Source organism: Dreissena polymorpha, chromosome 5 (genome assembly GCF_020536995.1).
Source record: "Dreissena polymorpha isolate Duluth1 chromosome 5, UMN_Dpol_1.0, whole genome shotgun sequence".
NCBI lineage: Eukaryota > Metazoa > Mollusca > Bivalvia > Myida > Dreissenidae > Dreissena > Dreissena polymorpha.
In genome coordinates this window covers 20,767,485-20,784,672 of record NC_068359.1, presented here as the reverse complement: position 1 = coordinate 20,784,672, position 17,188 = coordinate 20,767,485, and the positions used below count along the sequence as shown (strand labels likewise).

General features: G+C 35.6%; 1 protein-coding gene across 11 annotated transcripts in view; it reads left to right on the top strand.

The window, feature by feature from the left end:
* LOC127880865 (pleckstrin homology domain-containing family G member 5-like) overlaps positions 1-17,188 on the top strand; it is a 228,986-nt gene that overhangs the window by 104,152 nt on the left and 107,646 nt on the right. For 9 of the 11 annotated variants that reach the window (XM_052428331.1, XM_052428327.1, XM_052428323.1 and 6 more), the window contains 4 exons: positions 4,598-4,673; positions 8,697-8,888; positions 12,517-12,611; positions 15,282-15,418. In XM_052428331.1, coding sequence (XP_052284291.1) covers positions 4,598-4,673; positions 8,697-8,888; positions 12,517-12,611; positions 15,282-15,418 — 500 coding nt within the window. The remainder of the gene's footprint in view (positions 1-4,597; positions 4,674-8,696; positions 8,889-12,516; positions 12,612-15,281; positions 15,419-17,188) is intronic. The other 2 variants (XM_052428324.1, XM_052428326.1) reach the window with 2 other exon arrangements.

Below are 17,188 nucleotides of genomic sequence, written 5' to 3'. Positions count from 1 at the left end.
TTGATTCTATGAATGCATGACTTTGTTAGCAATACAGTGGTTTGAAATGAATTAAAATAAGTTATGGTTAAAATGCTGTTTTTTGTTATAAGTTATACCCATCTATATGAACTAATCCTCCTCATTTGAAGTTTTTATGCCTTTTATGCAAGTGACATAGTTATTTCTTGTCCGTCGGCCTGTTCTTCGTTATGCCTTAAACTTTGTTGAGCGGGGGATCATTAAAATAAAGATCGGGTTGATATTGATGAAGGCCATAAAAAGAAATGAGAAAATGAAGCTATAAATATTTTGTACAAAAAATGAAGCATACATCTCATAGGGTTAATTGATTTTATTGGTGTTTTAGTCAGCCGTACATTATGTATGTAATAAATCTATTACAAATTATTTGCATTAAATTGACCATGAAGGTAATGGACCTGATATTTATGTTTTATATGTAATAAAAAGCGAAAAGAAGAGATGGGAACATCAAAAAGAGTAGTGACCTGAAATTAAACCATTTGATAATTTTGCCCAGAAATATTGTTGACCATGGTCATTAAAAACCATAGTCACAAACATGTTTTACCATGGGAAAAAAGAGCATTTTCAGACTAATATCTAACATTTTGGGAAACCATTGTTGACCCCATTATATTAGTGACAACAATGTTTGTTGATGGCATTTCATGGTTATTATTAACCATGGTAATTAAGCAATTAAAAACCGTGTTGCCATTTAACCCTTTTGCCATCAGAAGCAAAGTGAAAATGGCTTTTGCAACAAGCATAAAACCAGAGCAGCCTGTGAGTAACTGGCAGTCTGTTCAGGTTTTATGCTGTTTGCTGCTCATCAGCATCTTTAGGTTGGACATGAGGCCTTGAAAACTTGATTTTAGTAAGGCCACGACTTTTATATTTCTTGGTTTACAAAACCGCCGACCCTAATTTTTGGAAAATGGGAAAAAAAATAAAATCGGAAAATCGTCTTTTTTTTAAATATTTTATTCCCGACCGCACTTCAAAATGAGCGAAATGAGAAAAAAACGATCCGGTTTGAGTACGGTTGCGAATAAAATCAAGTAAGTACAATCAACGATTGGTTCACATATATTGCAGAGATCGGGATATTTTTCAATGTGACACATTATGTACCAGTCCTTTTATGGGCACTTCTCATAATTTATTTCGGGTAAAAATTACAGACAATAAGAAAATCAGCGTCAGTCAAATGTCGACCCCATCAAAATTTATTTCCGTGTCTGTGACGCAACTATATTGTTTAACATGTTAATTATATTAAACAAACCCGATAGTATTTGATAATAAGTATAAATAATCCAATAAAACACTGCCGTTATTTACGATATATGTGTTTAGGAATTTTGTAAACACGTCCGCCATAGTTTATAGGAACTGTACAGAAAGTTTGGAAATCGGAACAAATCGGTATATCTCGGAAAATCATTGATAAATGTATTTGTCGTTTCAATGCTTAGGGCCGAGTAATTTCGGCAAATCGGAACTCAACTTGTGTAAAACACTAGCTCAATTAACCGTTAAACTCCGCCTCCGTTCTCTGCAAAAGATTCGAAGGCGGAGCTATGCACGTGCTTTTATTAAATTGGAGGATTGCAATTGAGAAACAAACACACGATTGGTTCGGCATGTTGATTGCTAGACAAAGGAAGCCAATTTTTTCGGCGCGAAATTTGTCGCTTTATTGCTTCCGACTGAAAGCGGCTTTCCTTTGATGACGTCAAACTGTCAATTCACACAGACTGCACATTTTGGGAAGACTTTAACTGACTCCTTGTTTACAATTCCAGTAAAAAAAAACACTTGCTAACATTAAACTTTGGATTAAATTATCAAAATAAAGCAAAAGCGAAGTTGACAAATATGATTAAATTAATTCGCGTCAGTTCAAATAAGACGTTTTGCGTTGTAAATCAACGAGTTTTCATGACAACAACAACTTTGACAAACACTACCGCGACGACGCATGGATCGATCTACCTCGATTTTTTTTCATGTACGATCTCATAAGACGAGTAAGAGCAAACACATACCGGGTAATTTGTGTATGAGTAGTTTATCTTATATAAGATTTATGCAACGGGCATCGCATTGCGTAATGGTGCGCATCCAATTATGGAAATGAAGCGCAGTTTTTCGTTTTAATGGGAGAAGAACGCATGTCATGTAATGGAGTGTTTAAAATTGCCTGATGTTACATAAGGTGCTGTTAGGACTCATTTCATTTGAAGATATAGATGTGTTTCATTGCATAATTTGATTTTTTGTCTCTGTGTTAAGGTTATAAAAGATATGTTGTCTTTGTTCTGATGTTATTAGCATTAACTTTTTTTTCCAATGATGTTTTTTTTTTTTTTTTTTTTTTTCGACCGCCCGATGGACCATTTTCAAAATAATTTTTGTAAACCAATAAAAAAAAAAGTCGTGGCCTAAAAAAGATTTTAAATTTAATTAGATTGTATAAGGGACTACAAACGCATCAACTTGCGTTAAAAAGGGGTAAATGGTTAACAAAGCATGGTGTATAATGGTCTTCCATGGTTATATGACTATGAATTATCATGTTAGTGATGAAAGTTCATGGTCTTATGACTGTCAGGTTTACCTGGGATCGTTCAGAGATGTTTTTTTGCAACAAATTATTTTTTTCTAATTGATATTACCGGCTTTCCTTTCCTGAAGACATTAAAACCGATTCATATTTGGAATGTTTAAATAAATGTTTGAACCATAAATTGCCATAATAGTGATTAGACTTATTATTATCATAGCAATAACATTACTTCATTTATAATAAAATCAGGTAAAAAACAACAGAGGCTTTTTTATAAGCGGATGACACGTCCTGTCTATATAAGGAAAACATATTTGTTATTTTCTAGAAAGATTAGTATTTTTTTATTATAAGCAAAGTCATGTCTAATTTAGAAGAGCATTGGTATTGGGTTGATGGCACGTGGGAAGTGGCACAAATTTATTGTATTTGTATGTCAGAATTGCTACAGTTTCATCAGGATTTTCACCCGCCTAAAAGGCTCTTCTTCGCATAATGGTCTTTAAGACAATGGCAGACAGGATAAACACAATTCCTTTGGATCCTCTCAAAATATTATTAGCCGGATTTTTTTCGAAAAAATCTCGGCTTATAGATTGATGTTGTCAGGCGGGCGGGCGGGCGGGCGGGCGGGGTGGCGGCGTGCTCGAAAATGTTAAAGTTCTTATTTCATGGTATAACTTTGGTATGCTTGGACCTAGAGTCTTCAAACTTGACATGAAGGTTGGCCAGGATTAACAGATGACCACTGGTCATTTCAAGGTCATTCATTTGAAGGTCAAGGTCACTGTGACCTTCAATATAAAAAATGTTAAAGTTCTTATAACTTTGGTATGCTTGGACCTAGAGTCTTGAAACTTGACATGAAGGTTGGCCATAACTAGTTAGTAACCACTGGTCATTTCAAGGTCATTCATTTGAAGGTCAAGGTCACTGTGACCTTGAATGTAAAAATGTTAAAGTTCTTATTTCATGGTATAACTTTGGTATGCTTGGACCTAGAGTCTTCAAACTTGACATGAAGGTTGGCCAGGATTAACAGATGACCACTGGTCATTTCAAGGTCATTCATTTGAAGGTGAAGGTCACTGTGACCTTCAATATAAAAATGTTAAAGTTGTTATAACTTTGGTATGCTTGGACCTAGAGTCTTGAAACTTGACATGAAGGTTGGCCAGAACTAGTAAGTAACCACTGGACATTTCAAGGTCATTCATTTGAAGGTCAAGGTCACTGTGACCTTGAATGTAAAAATGTTAAAGTTGTTATAACTTTGGTATGCTTGGACCTAGAGTCTTGAAACTTGACATGAAGGTTGGCCAGAACTAGTAAGTAACCACTGGACATTTCAAGGTCATTCATTTGAAGGTCAAGGTCACTGTGACCTTGAATGTAAAAATGTTAAAGTTCTTATTTCATGTTATAACTTTGGTATGCTTGTACCTAGAGTCTTCAAACTTGAAATAAAGATTGGCCAGTACTAGAAGATGACCACTGGTCATTTCAATGTCATTCATTTGAAGGTCAAGGTCACTGTGACCTTAAATGTTAAAATTGTTATAACTTTGGTATGCTTGGACATAGAGTCTTCAAACTTGACATGAAGGTTTGCAAGCACACTTAGATGACCACTGGTCATTTCAAGGTCATTCATTCTAAGGTCAAGGTCACTGTGAACAATATTTCAGTAATTTAAGTATTGCATTGACAAAAACACGAAAGGTACTTTCCTGTCATTTAAATAAAAAATCCGGCTTCAATGCGGTCATCTCCGACCGCGGAACTCTTGTTTGAATATGTTGTCCAAAAGCTTGAGCGCTATTATGATGTATTGAGAAATGACAACATTACAATGTTGCTTCACACACCTTGAAGGATAAAATTAATGGCATGTCACCTCTGCAGCCTGGACACATGCGCTAGTGATGATGATCAATGAAAGACACATGTCCATTATTGTTATTGTTATGGTTTTTTTTTAAACAAAAAACCTGAAAAAAAAATGTGTTGTCATTTTAGCAAAGTCACAGAAACAGAAGATGACAAAAAGTTGAAAAGGAAGAAGGTGGTGAAGGCGAAACGCAGACACACAACGGTAAGGAATCGTAACTCTGTATGACACTGAGTATACCAGGGTGACCCCCCATGATCAGTGTTTACAGTTTTAGCCGCAGCGAGTTTTCACGGTTGATACTGAAAAAAATTAAGTAAGTGCAAAAAGCAGAGTAAAGAACGTGATCTCCAAAATAATATCAGGGTCAATTAAAAAGTGTAGTCCCTATTTATTTCCATCTTAAAAATAGTACTGGCATATCAACCCTTACAGCTCATCAACCTGAAAAACAACCCTCAAAATTTAAACTGTTTTTTATGCCCCCTTTCGAAGAAGAGGGAGTATATTGTTTTGAACATGTCGGTCGGTCGATTGTTCCGTCGGTCCGTCCACCAGATGGTTTCCAAATGATAACTCAAGAAAGCTTACGCCTAGGATCATGAAACTTCATAGGTACATTAATCATGACTGGCAGATGACCCCTATTGATTGTGAGGTCACTAGGTCAAAGGTCAAGGTCACAGTGACTCGTTCTTGGATGTAGTTTAGGACCACATTTGCAGATTATATTATGTACTGTTGTGGTGGGGTCTCCGTCTGTCCACCAGATGGTTTCCTGATGATAACTCAAGAACGCCTACGCCTAGGATCATGAAACTTCATTGGTACATTGATCATGACTGGCAGATGACCCCTATTGATTTTGAGGTCACTAGGTCAAAGGTCAAGGTCACAGTGACTCGTTCTTGGATGCTGTTTAGGACCAAATTTGCAGATTATATTATGTATTGGTGTCGTTGGGGTCTATCTGCCAGGGCTAGTGCTGTCCCAAAATTTCTTTGAGCCAACCAGTTTTTTGTTTTTCTGTGCGCGAAAACTGGTTTGGAAATAATTATATATACATGTACTAAGGTCACAGTGACAAAAAACGTATTCACACAATGGCTGCCACTACAACTGACAGCCCATATTGGGGGCATGCATGTTTTACAAACAGCCCTTGTTTAAATAATTGACCCATAATCGAAAAAACAAAATTGACATAGGTTGAGGAGTTTTCAATACTCATTTTTGTAATTTTGTTAACCCAACTGAGTCCATAATCTTCTAAATGCCTATACTGGATTAACAGCATAAGAATGAATTCATATCAGGTTTAACCCATGTATTCCTTGTGGGCTCCCCCATCCTTCTAAATTGGATCAATTTATTTCCAAAATTAGGGATGTCAAGTATATTAATTTCTATATTTAGAATATTTCTTACAGAAATTCCTTTAAGCAAACAGCGCAGACCCTGATAAGACAACGCATCATGCGGCGTCTCGTCTGGGTCTACGCTGTTTGCCAAGGCCTTTTTTCTACACGCTAGGCATAAATGGGTTAAACAAAGAAGGCATTAACATTTTTAAATAATTAAAACACAAAGACATAGTTTATTGCTGCAAAATTCTACATCGCCCTGACCTCTTTCTTTCCAAAGTGAACAAACAGACTGAAAAGAATAGAACATGAGTGTTCATGGATCCATAGCAAGGGATTATCATGGTGATTTTGTTCATGCAAATTTAATGGATTTCAGAATCCTTTTTTGTCAATTTGCTGATTGATTCAGGTCAAAGAACCTGCATTGTCAAAGTCATAACAGAAATGACGTTGCTCCATGAATGAAATATACTTAAGATATCTGATTGATTCAGGTCAACAAACCTGCATTGTCAAAGCCATAGTCTGTTGCCTTTTCCTGCACATGTACTGTACAACTTAGGCCAATTGTTTACGCAGAGTAACTATAAGTTCAACTCAGTTTCAAAGATATATCAAGGCATCGAAGTCAATGATCGGTAACTAGCAGGCAACATGTCACAGGCAATCAGTGTATGATTACATATAAAGCGGTAGGGTTACCACATAGTTAGCAGCACTGTACAGTAATGTGGCAGCACCCACCAGTTTGGTTGGAAGCCAGGAAGATTTTTGCGCGAACTTCCGCTAATATCGGTTCAATTATCTCTGGCCGTTTTGAGAGGTCAAACAACTGTCAATAATCTACAATGAAGAGGAAAAGACATGTTCAATGCAGAAATTCTAGAGTTCAGTGGTTTGACAAAATGATGAGGAAGATTCCATGGAGCAGCGTTTTTGGAAAACTTGGCTTAATGCATGGGCGAAAATCATAGTTTCAGATTAGCCTGTGCAGCTTGCACAGGCTTATTAGGGACAATATTGTTAGCCTTATCTGGATTTTAGCTAAGAAGAGACTTCTTTAAACACAAAATACTATGGAAGCGGAAAGTGTAGTCCAGGATTAAACTGTTAGGACCGCAAAGGCTGATCTGGTACGACACTTTATGCACATGCATTAAGCCCAGTTGTTTCTGAGCAAGGCTCATATGATTTTAACCCTTTGCATCAGAGCTCCAGATAAGGGCCGTACAGCCGTAAATACGCCTTTTTCATGAAGATTTACGCATTTATTTTTATAAACTTGACATACAATAACGACTTTAATATCCATTCTACGCATTTACGAAAAAATTCTGGCCGTACCGATACGTTTGCGTCAGCGCGGCGTGATTTGTTGGTCTCTAACCTTGCGGCGCTTTTCGTTAATTTAAATTACAGAAAAATTGTAGACTGGGTTCATATTGTATTGTCTTTTCTGTCGCGTGATTTCCTGTAACTTGTAAATCCGTCAAAAACAATATGTCTGCGCGCAATGGAATGCCGGCTTAACCGAAACAACACTTTGTTATCATATAATGACTACATACGGTGTCGTCTAACCATCCTGACATTAAATCGGTAAACCCAGAAAAAGACATTATCGCCCCGATATTAAACAATTTGATTGCATCGGTGGCTTAAAACCTTACAAAACACGATGGAAAACGGATGAGACAGTGGAATAAGTGTTCATTTACTTAGCTTACTAGTTGACTTGTGTTTTCTTGTCAAGAAAAATGAAGAAATATTATTAGTCATGAGTTTTAATGTGTAGTTGTATTTGCATCATAATTCAGAATGGAAAACCTAATACAATAACTGTTTAAGAAGCTACATATATTTATTATAATTGCTGCAAATGTTTCTGTAAAGTCAGTTATACACCCTTCAATATCCAAAAACACGGGAAGTACAGTACTACCTGTATTTTTGGATATGGTAGTACAGGTACTAATTGATTTTAAGCGTTACTCCTTGTCTTTCTGTCAGTGGCAGTACCGTTACTTATTTCACAAATCCTTATCTGGAGCTCTGTTTGCATGCTGGGAAATTTGTCGTCTGCTAAAATGTCATCTGCTGAATTTCTAAAATTAAGATTTCCTTCGTGTTTTTTTCAAAGAATACTATCAGAATAGCAAACAGTTTGGATCCTGATGAGACGCCACGTTCTGTGGCGTCTCATCTGGATCCAAACTGTTTGCAAAGGCCTTCAAAATTCTGTTCCAGCACTGAAAGAGTTAAATCATGAAAACTTACTGACCAGTTTGCTCAACAATTGCATTTACTCTCAATTAGACCAGTTTAAAATACAGAACTACAATATTATACAATTAAATAAGTTAAATAAAAAAAAAAAAATATGACCTACATTTATATTATTGCATTGCTAATAATGAAAATTAAAATTAAATGAAAATTAAATTCACAGCAGAGTTTAGTCTGTCAAACTTGATTAGTTATTTCCTCTTTTATAAGTTCTTTACTTAAAGAATGTATTTGGTTATTCCAGAGTGTTATTATTTCTAAGATATAATTGAACATACATTTGTCTGCATAATGTTGGCTTTCACTAATTGTTTTAACACATTAATAATTCCTAATATTGTTGTGCCATGTCTTGCTTATTTTTAGCACAATTTCTAATCAATCCACACAGGCTACATTATTGTTATAATCTAAGTTATTAGACTCTTTCACTCAAATAAGTATTTACGATCATCGTCTTTTTCTAACCTTCTGTCTAGTGTGACACTGTTCTATCTGCCTATAATGTCTACATCACATAGAGCAGTTTTGCACTTGGTTATTTTTTCTACGATATACTCACATGTGAATACAGGAAGCCCGCAGTCATAGTGCGAGCGACATTTACGGTACGCAATCCTCCGTGTCCGACGAAGAGCATGCGACGCATCCCCCTTTCCGTTACCATGGAAGTATCGATGAAAACGCACTCTATTCCGATTCCTCTAGAAGCTCATCTGTTGCTTCTAACCAAGCTCTGCAGCGACTTGGAAAGGTGGCTTTTTCTGTATGTCCTTGTTGCCTAGATGCTTGGTAGTTTAAAAAACAACTGGATTGGTTAATGGTTTATCATATTTTTATTCCTCTGTGTCAGATGGGTGCTTGGTAGACTGGTTTTGTGTTTTGTGTTCTTGTTTTATGGTGTTTGCTTCTTTTCTGTTAGATCTAACAGTTGCAGTATGTGGTTGATCAGTAGTTGATATGTATATGATGCTGTTGTTTGTTTCAGTGGTTCATATATATTCCTACATCTTTGCAAAATAATCAACATATAAGCTAATCTTATTAATAAAAAAAAAACGCAGCAGCAGCAACGACAAAAAGTTGAAGCATTGTATCTTTTTCTTTATATAGAAATAACACTTTTTGTTTCTCTTCATATAGCATCTTTATACTGTAGGACTTTGCATGCTGTTTATTGTAAATAATTTCTATACATTTTATTCTTATTGTTTCGTCTTTCTCTCATAGCAAACATTTAAGTTCTTTAAACTATAATAGGAGAGAGTTCTTAATTATCTACTACTTTCAAAAAAGAAAATCATACATAAAACATGCAATAAGTAAAAGAGGGAAAACCTTCTTGGAACTGTAAAGGCAAATAATTGGGGCTTTAAACCTATTAGCTAGCTGAACCTCATACTTATCAAAGGATTGATCACAAACCAAACACACTTCTTAAACGGTCTTAATCAAGTGTACCTAAGCAGACAGAAAATGAAAAGTTGAATCTCAAAAGGTGACGCGTTCATCGAATACTTCACCCACTATATAATTTCAGTTTATTAGTGTTGTAAGAATCAGAAATCTATGAAAACGATTAGGGGATACATCATTTGTAATCTGTTTATTAAATTGACTAATTACTCTCTTATTTATTGAACAATATTTCACCCATATATTTGCGTTGTTTTTTTGTGATAAGGGGGAAACTTGAATAAAGAACAGCAACTCTTTACAAGTTGATGTCTCACAGTAGACAGTAGTTGTTTCCCATGCAATGTTGCTGTATTTTTGGATGATGGGCTACAGTTGTATCCCTTTGTTTGTGTTTCTTTTTGTGTTGTCAGCAATATAAATCCTGGGTGTGGTTTTGCATTAAAGTGTTTTGTCTCATGCATCTTCTATAATTTGTTTTGTGTTTTGTGTTCTTGTTTTATGGTGTTTGCTTCTTTTCTGTTAGATCTAACAGTTGCAGTATGTGGTTGATCAGTAGTTGATATGTATATGATGCTGTTGTTTGTTTCAGTGGTTCATATATATTCCTACATCTTTGCAAAATAATCAACATATAAGCTAATCTTATTAATAAAAAAAAAACGCAGCAGCAGCAACGACAAAAAGTTGAAGCATTGTATCTTTTTCTTTATATAGAAATAACACTTTTTGTTTCTCTTCATATAGCATCTTTATACTGTAGGACTTTGCATGCTGTTTATTGTAAATAATTTCTATACATTTTATTCTTATTGTTTCGTCTTTCTCTCATAGCAAACATTTAAGTTCTTTAAACTATAATAGGAGAGAGTTCTTAATTATCTACTACTTTCAAAAAAGAAAATCATACATAAAACATGCAATAAGTAAAAGAGGGAAAACCTTCTTGGAACTGTAAAGGCAAATAATTGGGGCTTTAAACCTATTAGCTAGCTGAACCTCATACTTATCAAAGGATTGATCACAAACCAAACACACTTCTTAAACGGTCTTAATCAAGTGTACCTAAGCAGACAGAAAATGAAAAGTTGAATCTCAAAAGGTGACGCGTTCATCGAATACTTCACCCACTATATAATTTCAGTTTATTAGTGTTGTAAGAATCAGAAATCTATGAAAACGATTAGGGGATACATCATTTGTAATCTGTTTATTAAATTGACTAATTACTCTCTTATTTATTGAACAATATTTCACCCATATATTTGCGTTGTTTTTTTGTGATAAGGGGGAAACTTGAATAAAGAACAGCAACTCTTTACAAGTTGATGTCTCACAGTAGACAGTAGTTGTTTCCCATGCAATGTTGCTGTATTTTTGGATGATGGGCTACAGTTGTATCCCTTTGTTTGTGTTTCTTTTTGTGTTGTCAGCAATATAAATCCTGGGTGTGGTTTTGCATTAAAGTGTTTTGTCTCATGCATCTTCTATAACTCGAGCATTTATGGGAAAGCATGTATATTTTTGCTACATAGTTGTTTTTTTTATCAGTGTTTCTTTTTGCATAACATGTTACTAACAACATGCGCAAGAATGTCAATGCTCCCTGTGTGCAGTGTACCATAGCAACAAGCTTTAAAGGCTAATTAAACTGCAAGTCATTTGACAGACAAAAAATATGTGACCTCCATTTATTCCTTGAATAAAAACTTTTACTAACCCCACATTTTTTATGAAGTTGGACATGAGACATCAGACATATTTGCCTGTAGAGACTATTGCTCCCTGATGCATGAATTCTTAACCCTTTGCATGCTGGGATATTTTTCCTCTGCTAAATTGGTGTCTGCTGAATTTCTTAAATCATCATTTTCTTCACTTTTTTTCAAAGACTATCAAAATAGCAAACAGTTTGGATCCTGATCAGACGCCACGTTTTGTTACGTCTGATCAGGATCCAAACTGTTTGCAAAGGCCTTTAAAATTGGGTTCCAGCCCTAAAGGGTTAATGAAGTCTCACTCTGGAAAAACAGGGCTTAATGCATGTGTGCATGCTAATCAGGGACGACACATTGAGCTTTAATGCCAATTTTTCATTAAAAGGAAGTCTTTCTTAGCGAAAAACCAGTTTTGACAGAAAGTGTCATCCCTGATTAGACTGTGAAGTTTGCACATGCTTTTAGCCCAGTTTTCCAAGAACAAGGGTCAATTGATTAAAAAATAACAGCAATTGTAATTATATGAGCAACAATCTGGGATAGCTGTGCTTAAAACTTGTGCATAGTGTAGCCTGTGCACATTGCACAGGGTATTGAGAGACAACCCTTTCTGCATAAACCTATACAATCAGAAAGTGTCATCCCTTATTAGCTCGTGCAGACTGCACAGGCTAATCTGGGACTCCTCTTTAAGCACAGGCAATAAGCCCTGTTTTCTCAGAATGAGGCCCAATTGATTGCTGAGTCTTTAAGTGAAAGGTAAGTGCCCAACTGACCCTAATTCCCCCTAGGTCCACCTATAGTTCCACAGGAGGTATTGCTGTGAATAGAGGGGGGGGGGCAGAATATGTAGATGCATACATAAAAAAAATCAGCAGGTCAAAGCAATTAAAATATAAAATATGAACCACGCACATGGAAAACTGGGCTTAATGCATGTCAGCACAGGTTTTAATCAGGGACAACACTTAACACCTAGACTGATTTTTATATGTAGAATAGACTCCATGAAAACCATAATTTGGTAAAAGTGGAAAACGTCGTCCCTGATTAGCGTGTGCTGATTGTAGAACACGGCTCATATCGCTCAGAATAGAATATGGTCAGAAATGCTGGTCTGATTTGAACAAACTTTTCTATTATGCTGTATTTAACTTTAAATTTAACTTTCTATGGGACTATAAATACGTCAAAATGCGTATCTTAGTGTAAAAGGTAAACTAAAGTTCTTATTGTTTCATGGTTTGCTAATTATTGCAGGGTGTAATCAATCATGAGACATTCACACTGAAAATTCGACATAATGATGACGAAGAAATCGAAATCATAGCAGCAGAAAGAGGTGTTTCTCTCAGGTGAGAAGTTATTACTGGTTTTCTGTATCAGAAAGAAACTTGCTGAAAGAGTTTGTGATACATTTGTGTGCATTACTTTTGAGTGTTTTGTAGCCTTCAAAATGATAAGAAGGCAACAATCTTTAAAGCTCACACTTTTCAGATAGTCGAAAACCAGCAACTTGAAATATGTTGAGTACATTTTGTCTGTTTATTTTTAACCAGGTTTTCCGAAGGAAAAAAACAACTGGTTATTAGATTGGCGAATGTAAGTGGGCGGGCGGGCTGGCAGGCGGGCAGATCAAGGTTGTCCGGGCCATAACTTTGTCGTTCATTGTGAGATTTTGAAATCATTTGGCACATTTGTTCACCATCATTAGACGGTGTGTCGCGGGAAAGAATTACATCAATATCTCCAAGGTCAAGGTCACACTTTGAGTTCAAAGGTCAAAAATGGCCATAGATGAGCTTGTCCGGGCCATAACTATGTTGTTCATTGTTGGATTTTTAAATAATTTGGCACATTTGTTCACTATCATTGGACGGTGTGTTGCGCAAAAGAATTACGTCGATATCTTCAAGGTCAAGGTTGCCACGACTAAAAATAGATTGATTTTGAAACAAGGGGGTAACTTTGAACAATCAGTAACAATGCACATTTTGAGTTGTCTCCCTTTATTACACATTTTTTTCAAATTAAATTCAAGGTCACCACTAGTAAAAATAGATTGAATTTGAAACAATGAGGGTAACAATGCACATTTTGAATTGTCTCCCTTTATCAGGCTTTTTTATGCCCCCGGATCGAATGATCGGGGGTATATTGCTTTTGGCCTGTCTGTCTATCTGTCATTCTGTCTGTCATTCTGTCCCAAAACTTTAACCTAAAACTTACACCTTGGTTAAAGTTTTGCAATATTGAATAACTTTTGCAATATTGAAGATAGCAACCTGATATTTGGCATGCATGTGTATCTCATGGAGCTGCACATTTTGAGTGGTGAAATGTCAAGGTCAAGGTCATCCTTCAAGGTCAAAGGTTAAATTTATGGCTTCAAAGCGGCGCAATAGGGGGCATTGTGTTTCTGACAAACACATCTCTTGTTTTAAATTGAAAACCTGGTTTTGTGACAATTTCGTCCCTTGTTTAATAAATAAACAGCTTAACTTAAACAAAAAGGAACTTAAATTTTAGTTAACCCTCTAATTTCAAAGTCTTTTGGGTATAACAAAGAAACTTTTGACAACATACTTTTTATAATCGAATTTGAACAAAGAATGTTTTCCACAAGATAAGTTAAAAAAACCACGACCTGTAAGAAATAATTATATAGTACTTAGTAATCCCCTGTCTCAAAGAAGATGGGGGATTTTAGCAAGGCTTTTCATCTGTCTATCTGTCCATCAGCATACAAGTCCATCAGTCTGTCAGTATGTATGTAGAGCTGTCTGCTCCATATTTCCTATACGCTTTGAAGGAAGTACCTCACATGTTAATGGCATTGAGACGGTGTGCAGAAAGGATGAGTCAGTCATGTCAGGTCAAGGTCGTACTTCAAGGTCAAAGGTTTGAGCCTCCATTTTCATACCCGCTCCATAATCACCCAAACCCTTTGAAGGAAGTTCCTCACATGTTAATGGCATTGAGACGGTGTGCAGAAAGGATGAGCCAGTCATGTCAGGTCAAGGTGGTACTTCAAGGTCAAAGGTTTGAGCCTCCATTTTCTTACTCGCTTCATATCATCTAAACCCGTTGAAGGACGTACTTCACATGTTTATGGCGTTGAGACTGTGTACAGAAAGGATGTGTCAGTCATGTCAGGTCAAGGTCGTACTTAAAGGTCAAAGGTTTGAGCCTCCATTTTCATACCCGCGCCATATCACCTAAACCCATTGAATGTTTTTCAGAGAAATTTGCTGAAATGTGAAGATGATTGAGACGATGTGCAGAAGGCTCTAGTCAGTGATGCTGACTCAAGGTCAAGGTTATACTGCAAGGTCAAAAGTTTGAGCCTGTACTCTCTTCCACTATCCTCATCTCGTACACTCTTTGAAGAATCGTCACAATACTTAGCCAAAGTTTTGAGGTTATTATGATGATGTGCAAACTGAATGATGGTTCAAGGTCAAGGTCAAGCTTTAAGGTTAAAAATGTAGAGCCTGAACAAGCCGCGCAAGCTAATCAGAGACCATGCTGTTCCCATAAACTGAATTTCTGCTAATAAAAAACTCCTTTTACACAAACAGTACAATTAAACAGGAAACTTTGTGTCTTTTTATGAAAATTTAGTATTGGCTTTACTTAAGTACAAAAGTCTCACACTTCTCCCTTTTGATGTCTTTTGACCAATCCCATTTCATTTATGCTTTTCAACCTATTTCATTTGTGCCTTTCGATTAATCACATTTCATTGATGCTTTTTTACCAATCAAATTTCATGGATGCCTTTCAATCAATCGCATTTCATTTCTTTATTTCGACCCATCACAAGTCATTTATGCATTTTGACCAATCACATTTCAGGGAGTCCCTGTTGCCAATCACATTTCATTTATGCCTTTCAACCAATCACATTTCAGGCAATCCCTGTTGCCAATCATATTTCATTCATGTCTTTTGCATATTGTATCTCATTGATGCCTTCTGATCAATCACATTTCATTTATGCCTTTTGACCAATCACATTTCAGGGAGTCCCTGTTGCCAATCCTTGAGCGGCGTGGCCTTGACATTGAGGAGATCAACATCTTCGTAGAGGCATCCAATACCCCGCTGCCGCTCAACTGTGAAACATTCCTGCTAGGGGGCACCACCATGTACATCAAACGTAAGTTACCATTCTTTATGATTTTCAATGTGTCTTTACATATTATATTGTATGCTATGGTTTTATTTGTCAAAGTGCTTGGTGCCTGATTCGATAAAAAGATCCCAAAAGTTATTTTTGCAGTTAAGGTAAGGAGAATGTTTACTAGGTTGATACTTGGCATACAGTGATTTCCCTTGGCCAATGTCTTTCTGAGCTTTATGGGTGTTCTGTCCTTGAACACAGCTGGTTAAATGGTGCAATAATCATGAAACCTCTTCTGGAACAGACCTCTGCTGTTTCTTCCCACATATAATGCCTGCATAAGTTACTCATGGCCGACTACAATGGCAGCTGTTCAATAGGCAAACACTTTATGCCCAAATATCTGAACATATCCAGACATTTTGGCTGCTAGACAATTACAGTCATAACCATATGCAGTAGGAGGATTTCTTGATGTTTATATTTATTTATTTCCCATAAATATTATGGATTTATATTTGGTCTTTGGCCTGCCATAGTTTTTTGGCCCTAATCCAGTTTCAATCATCATGTCACAAAGAAAACTTTGCATGCTATTTCTGGGCTATTTGGTTGGAAAGCATTGATTTTTTGTATATATGATATATATATATATATATATATATATATATATATATATATAGCATGTAATAAATTTGTATGTACCTTGCTTAGAAGCTTAAACCAAAACCATTGGACAAAAAATGCTTCATTTTTTCATATTTTTGTTCTGCACCATGATTTTTTATTTTATTTAATGTGTTCAATATTTTGTAATGAACATATCATCTTCATAAAACTTATCATCTTGATTTGGATTTACTATCTTCAAAATAAGTTATTATCTTTGTAATAGCTTATCATCTTAATAATTACTTGTCGTCATCATTAAACTTCTTAATTCATACAAACCAACGTTGTATTGATATTTCATAAAAAAAGTGTGAAATGGCCTTAACATTAAATAAAACATGAACAAAATGTGATTATAAATTCATGTTGCAAACATTTTTGCTCTCAACTGACCCTTTACGTAACATCAACATACTAGAAGGTCTTTGATAATTCTTAGTGTAATGTCGCACCTTGACTGATTAAAGGGTAGATAATTTGGTGTTATAGTTTTGAAATATGATAAGACGGATGCAAGCTGGAAAGTTTTTTACAAAAGGCAATGGAAGGACACATATTTTCTAAACTGCTGTTAAGAACTTGATGGAACAAGTTGAGGTATTGTTACACAATTAAAAATTGAATTTTCTTGATATTGTTACAATAGAATTTAATATGTGAAAACTTATAACAATTATTATACAAATTTGCTCATTATAGTTCATTATTATCTTGATTGTCACGGTATTTCAGAAAACCAGGAAAGTTTAACACCAGATTTTTTTCTAAAATATTAAATATATGAATAAGATTGAAATAAATCTAAATTCAATAATATTTTTTCTTGTTGTCAAGATAAGAATGTTACAAAGTTTCTTAAACATTTACAACTCAGATTATGCTCTTTGAAGTTTTTGTAGTCCCTCCGAAAACCAAATAATATTTAAGACCTTTCTTACTAGATTCAAATATTTATTAAAGGCTTCATTTCCAACCATAAGATGCTGATGTCAGCAACAAACAGCATAAGGCTTGAACAGCCTGTGAGTATCTCAGTAACTCTGTGGCTGTTCATATTGTATGCGGGTTGCATATAGCCATTTTCACTTGGCTTCTTGGGGGGAATGGGTTAAATGGTTCTGGAAGGCTTAAAGA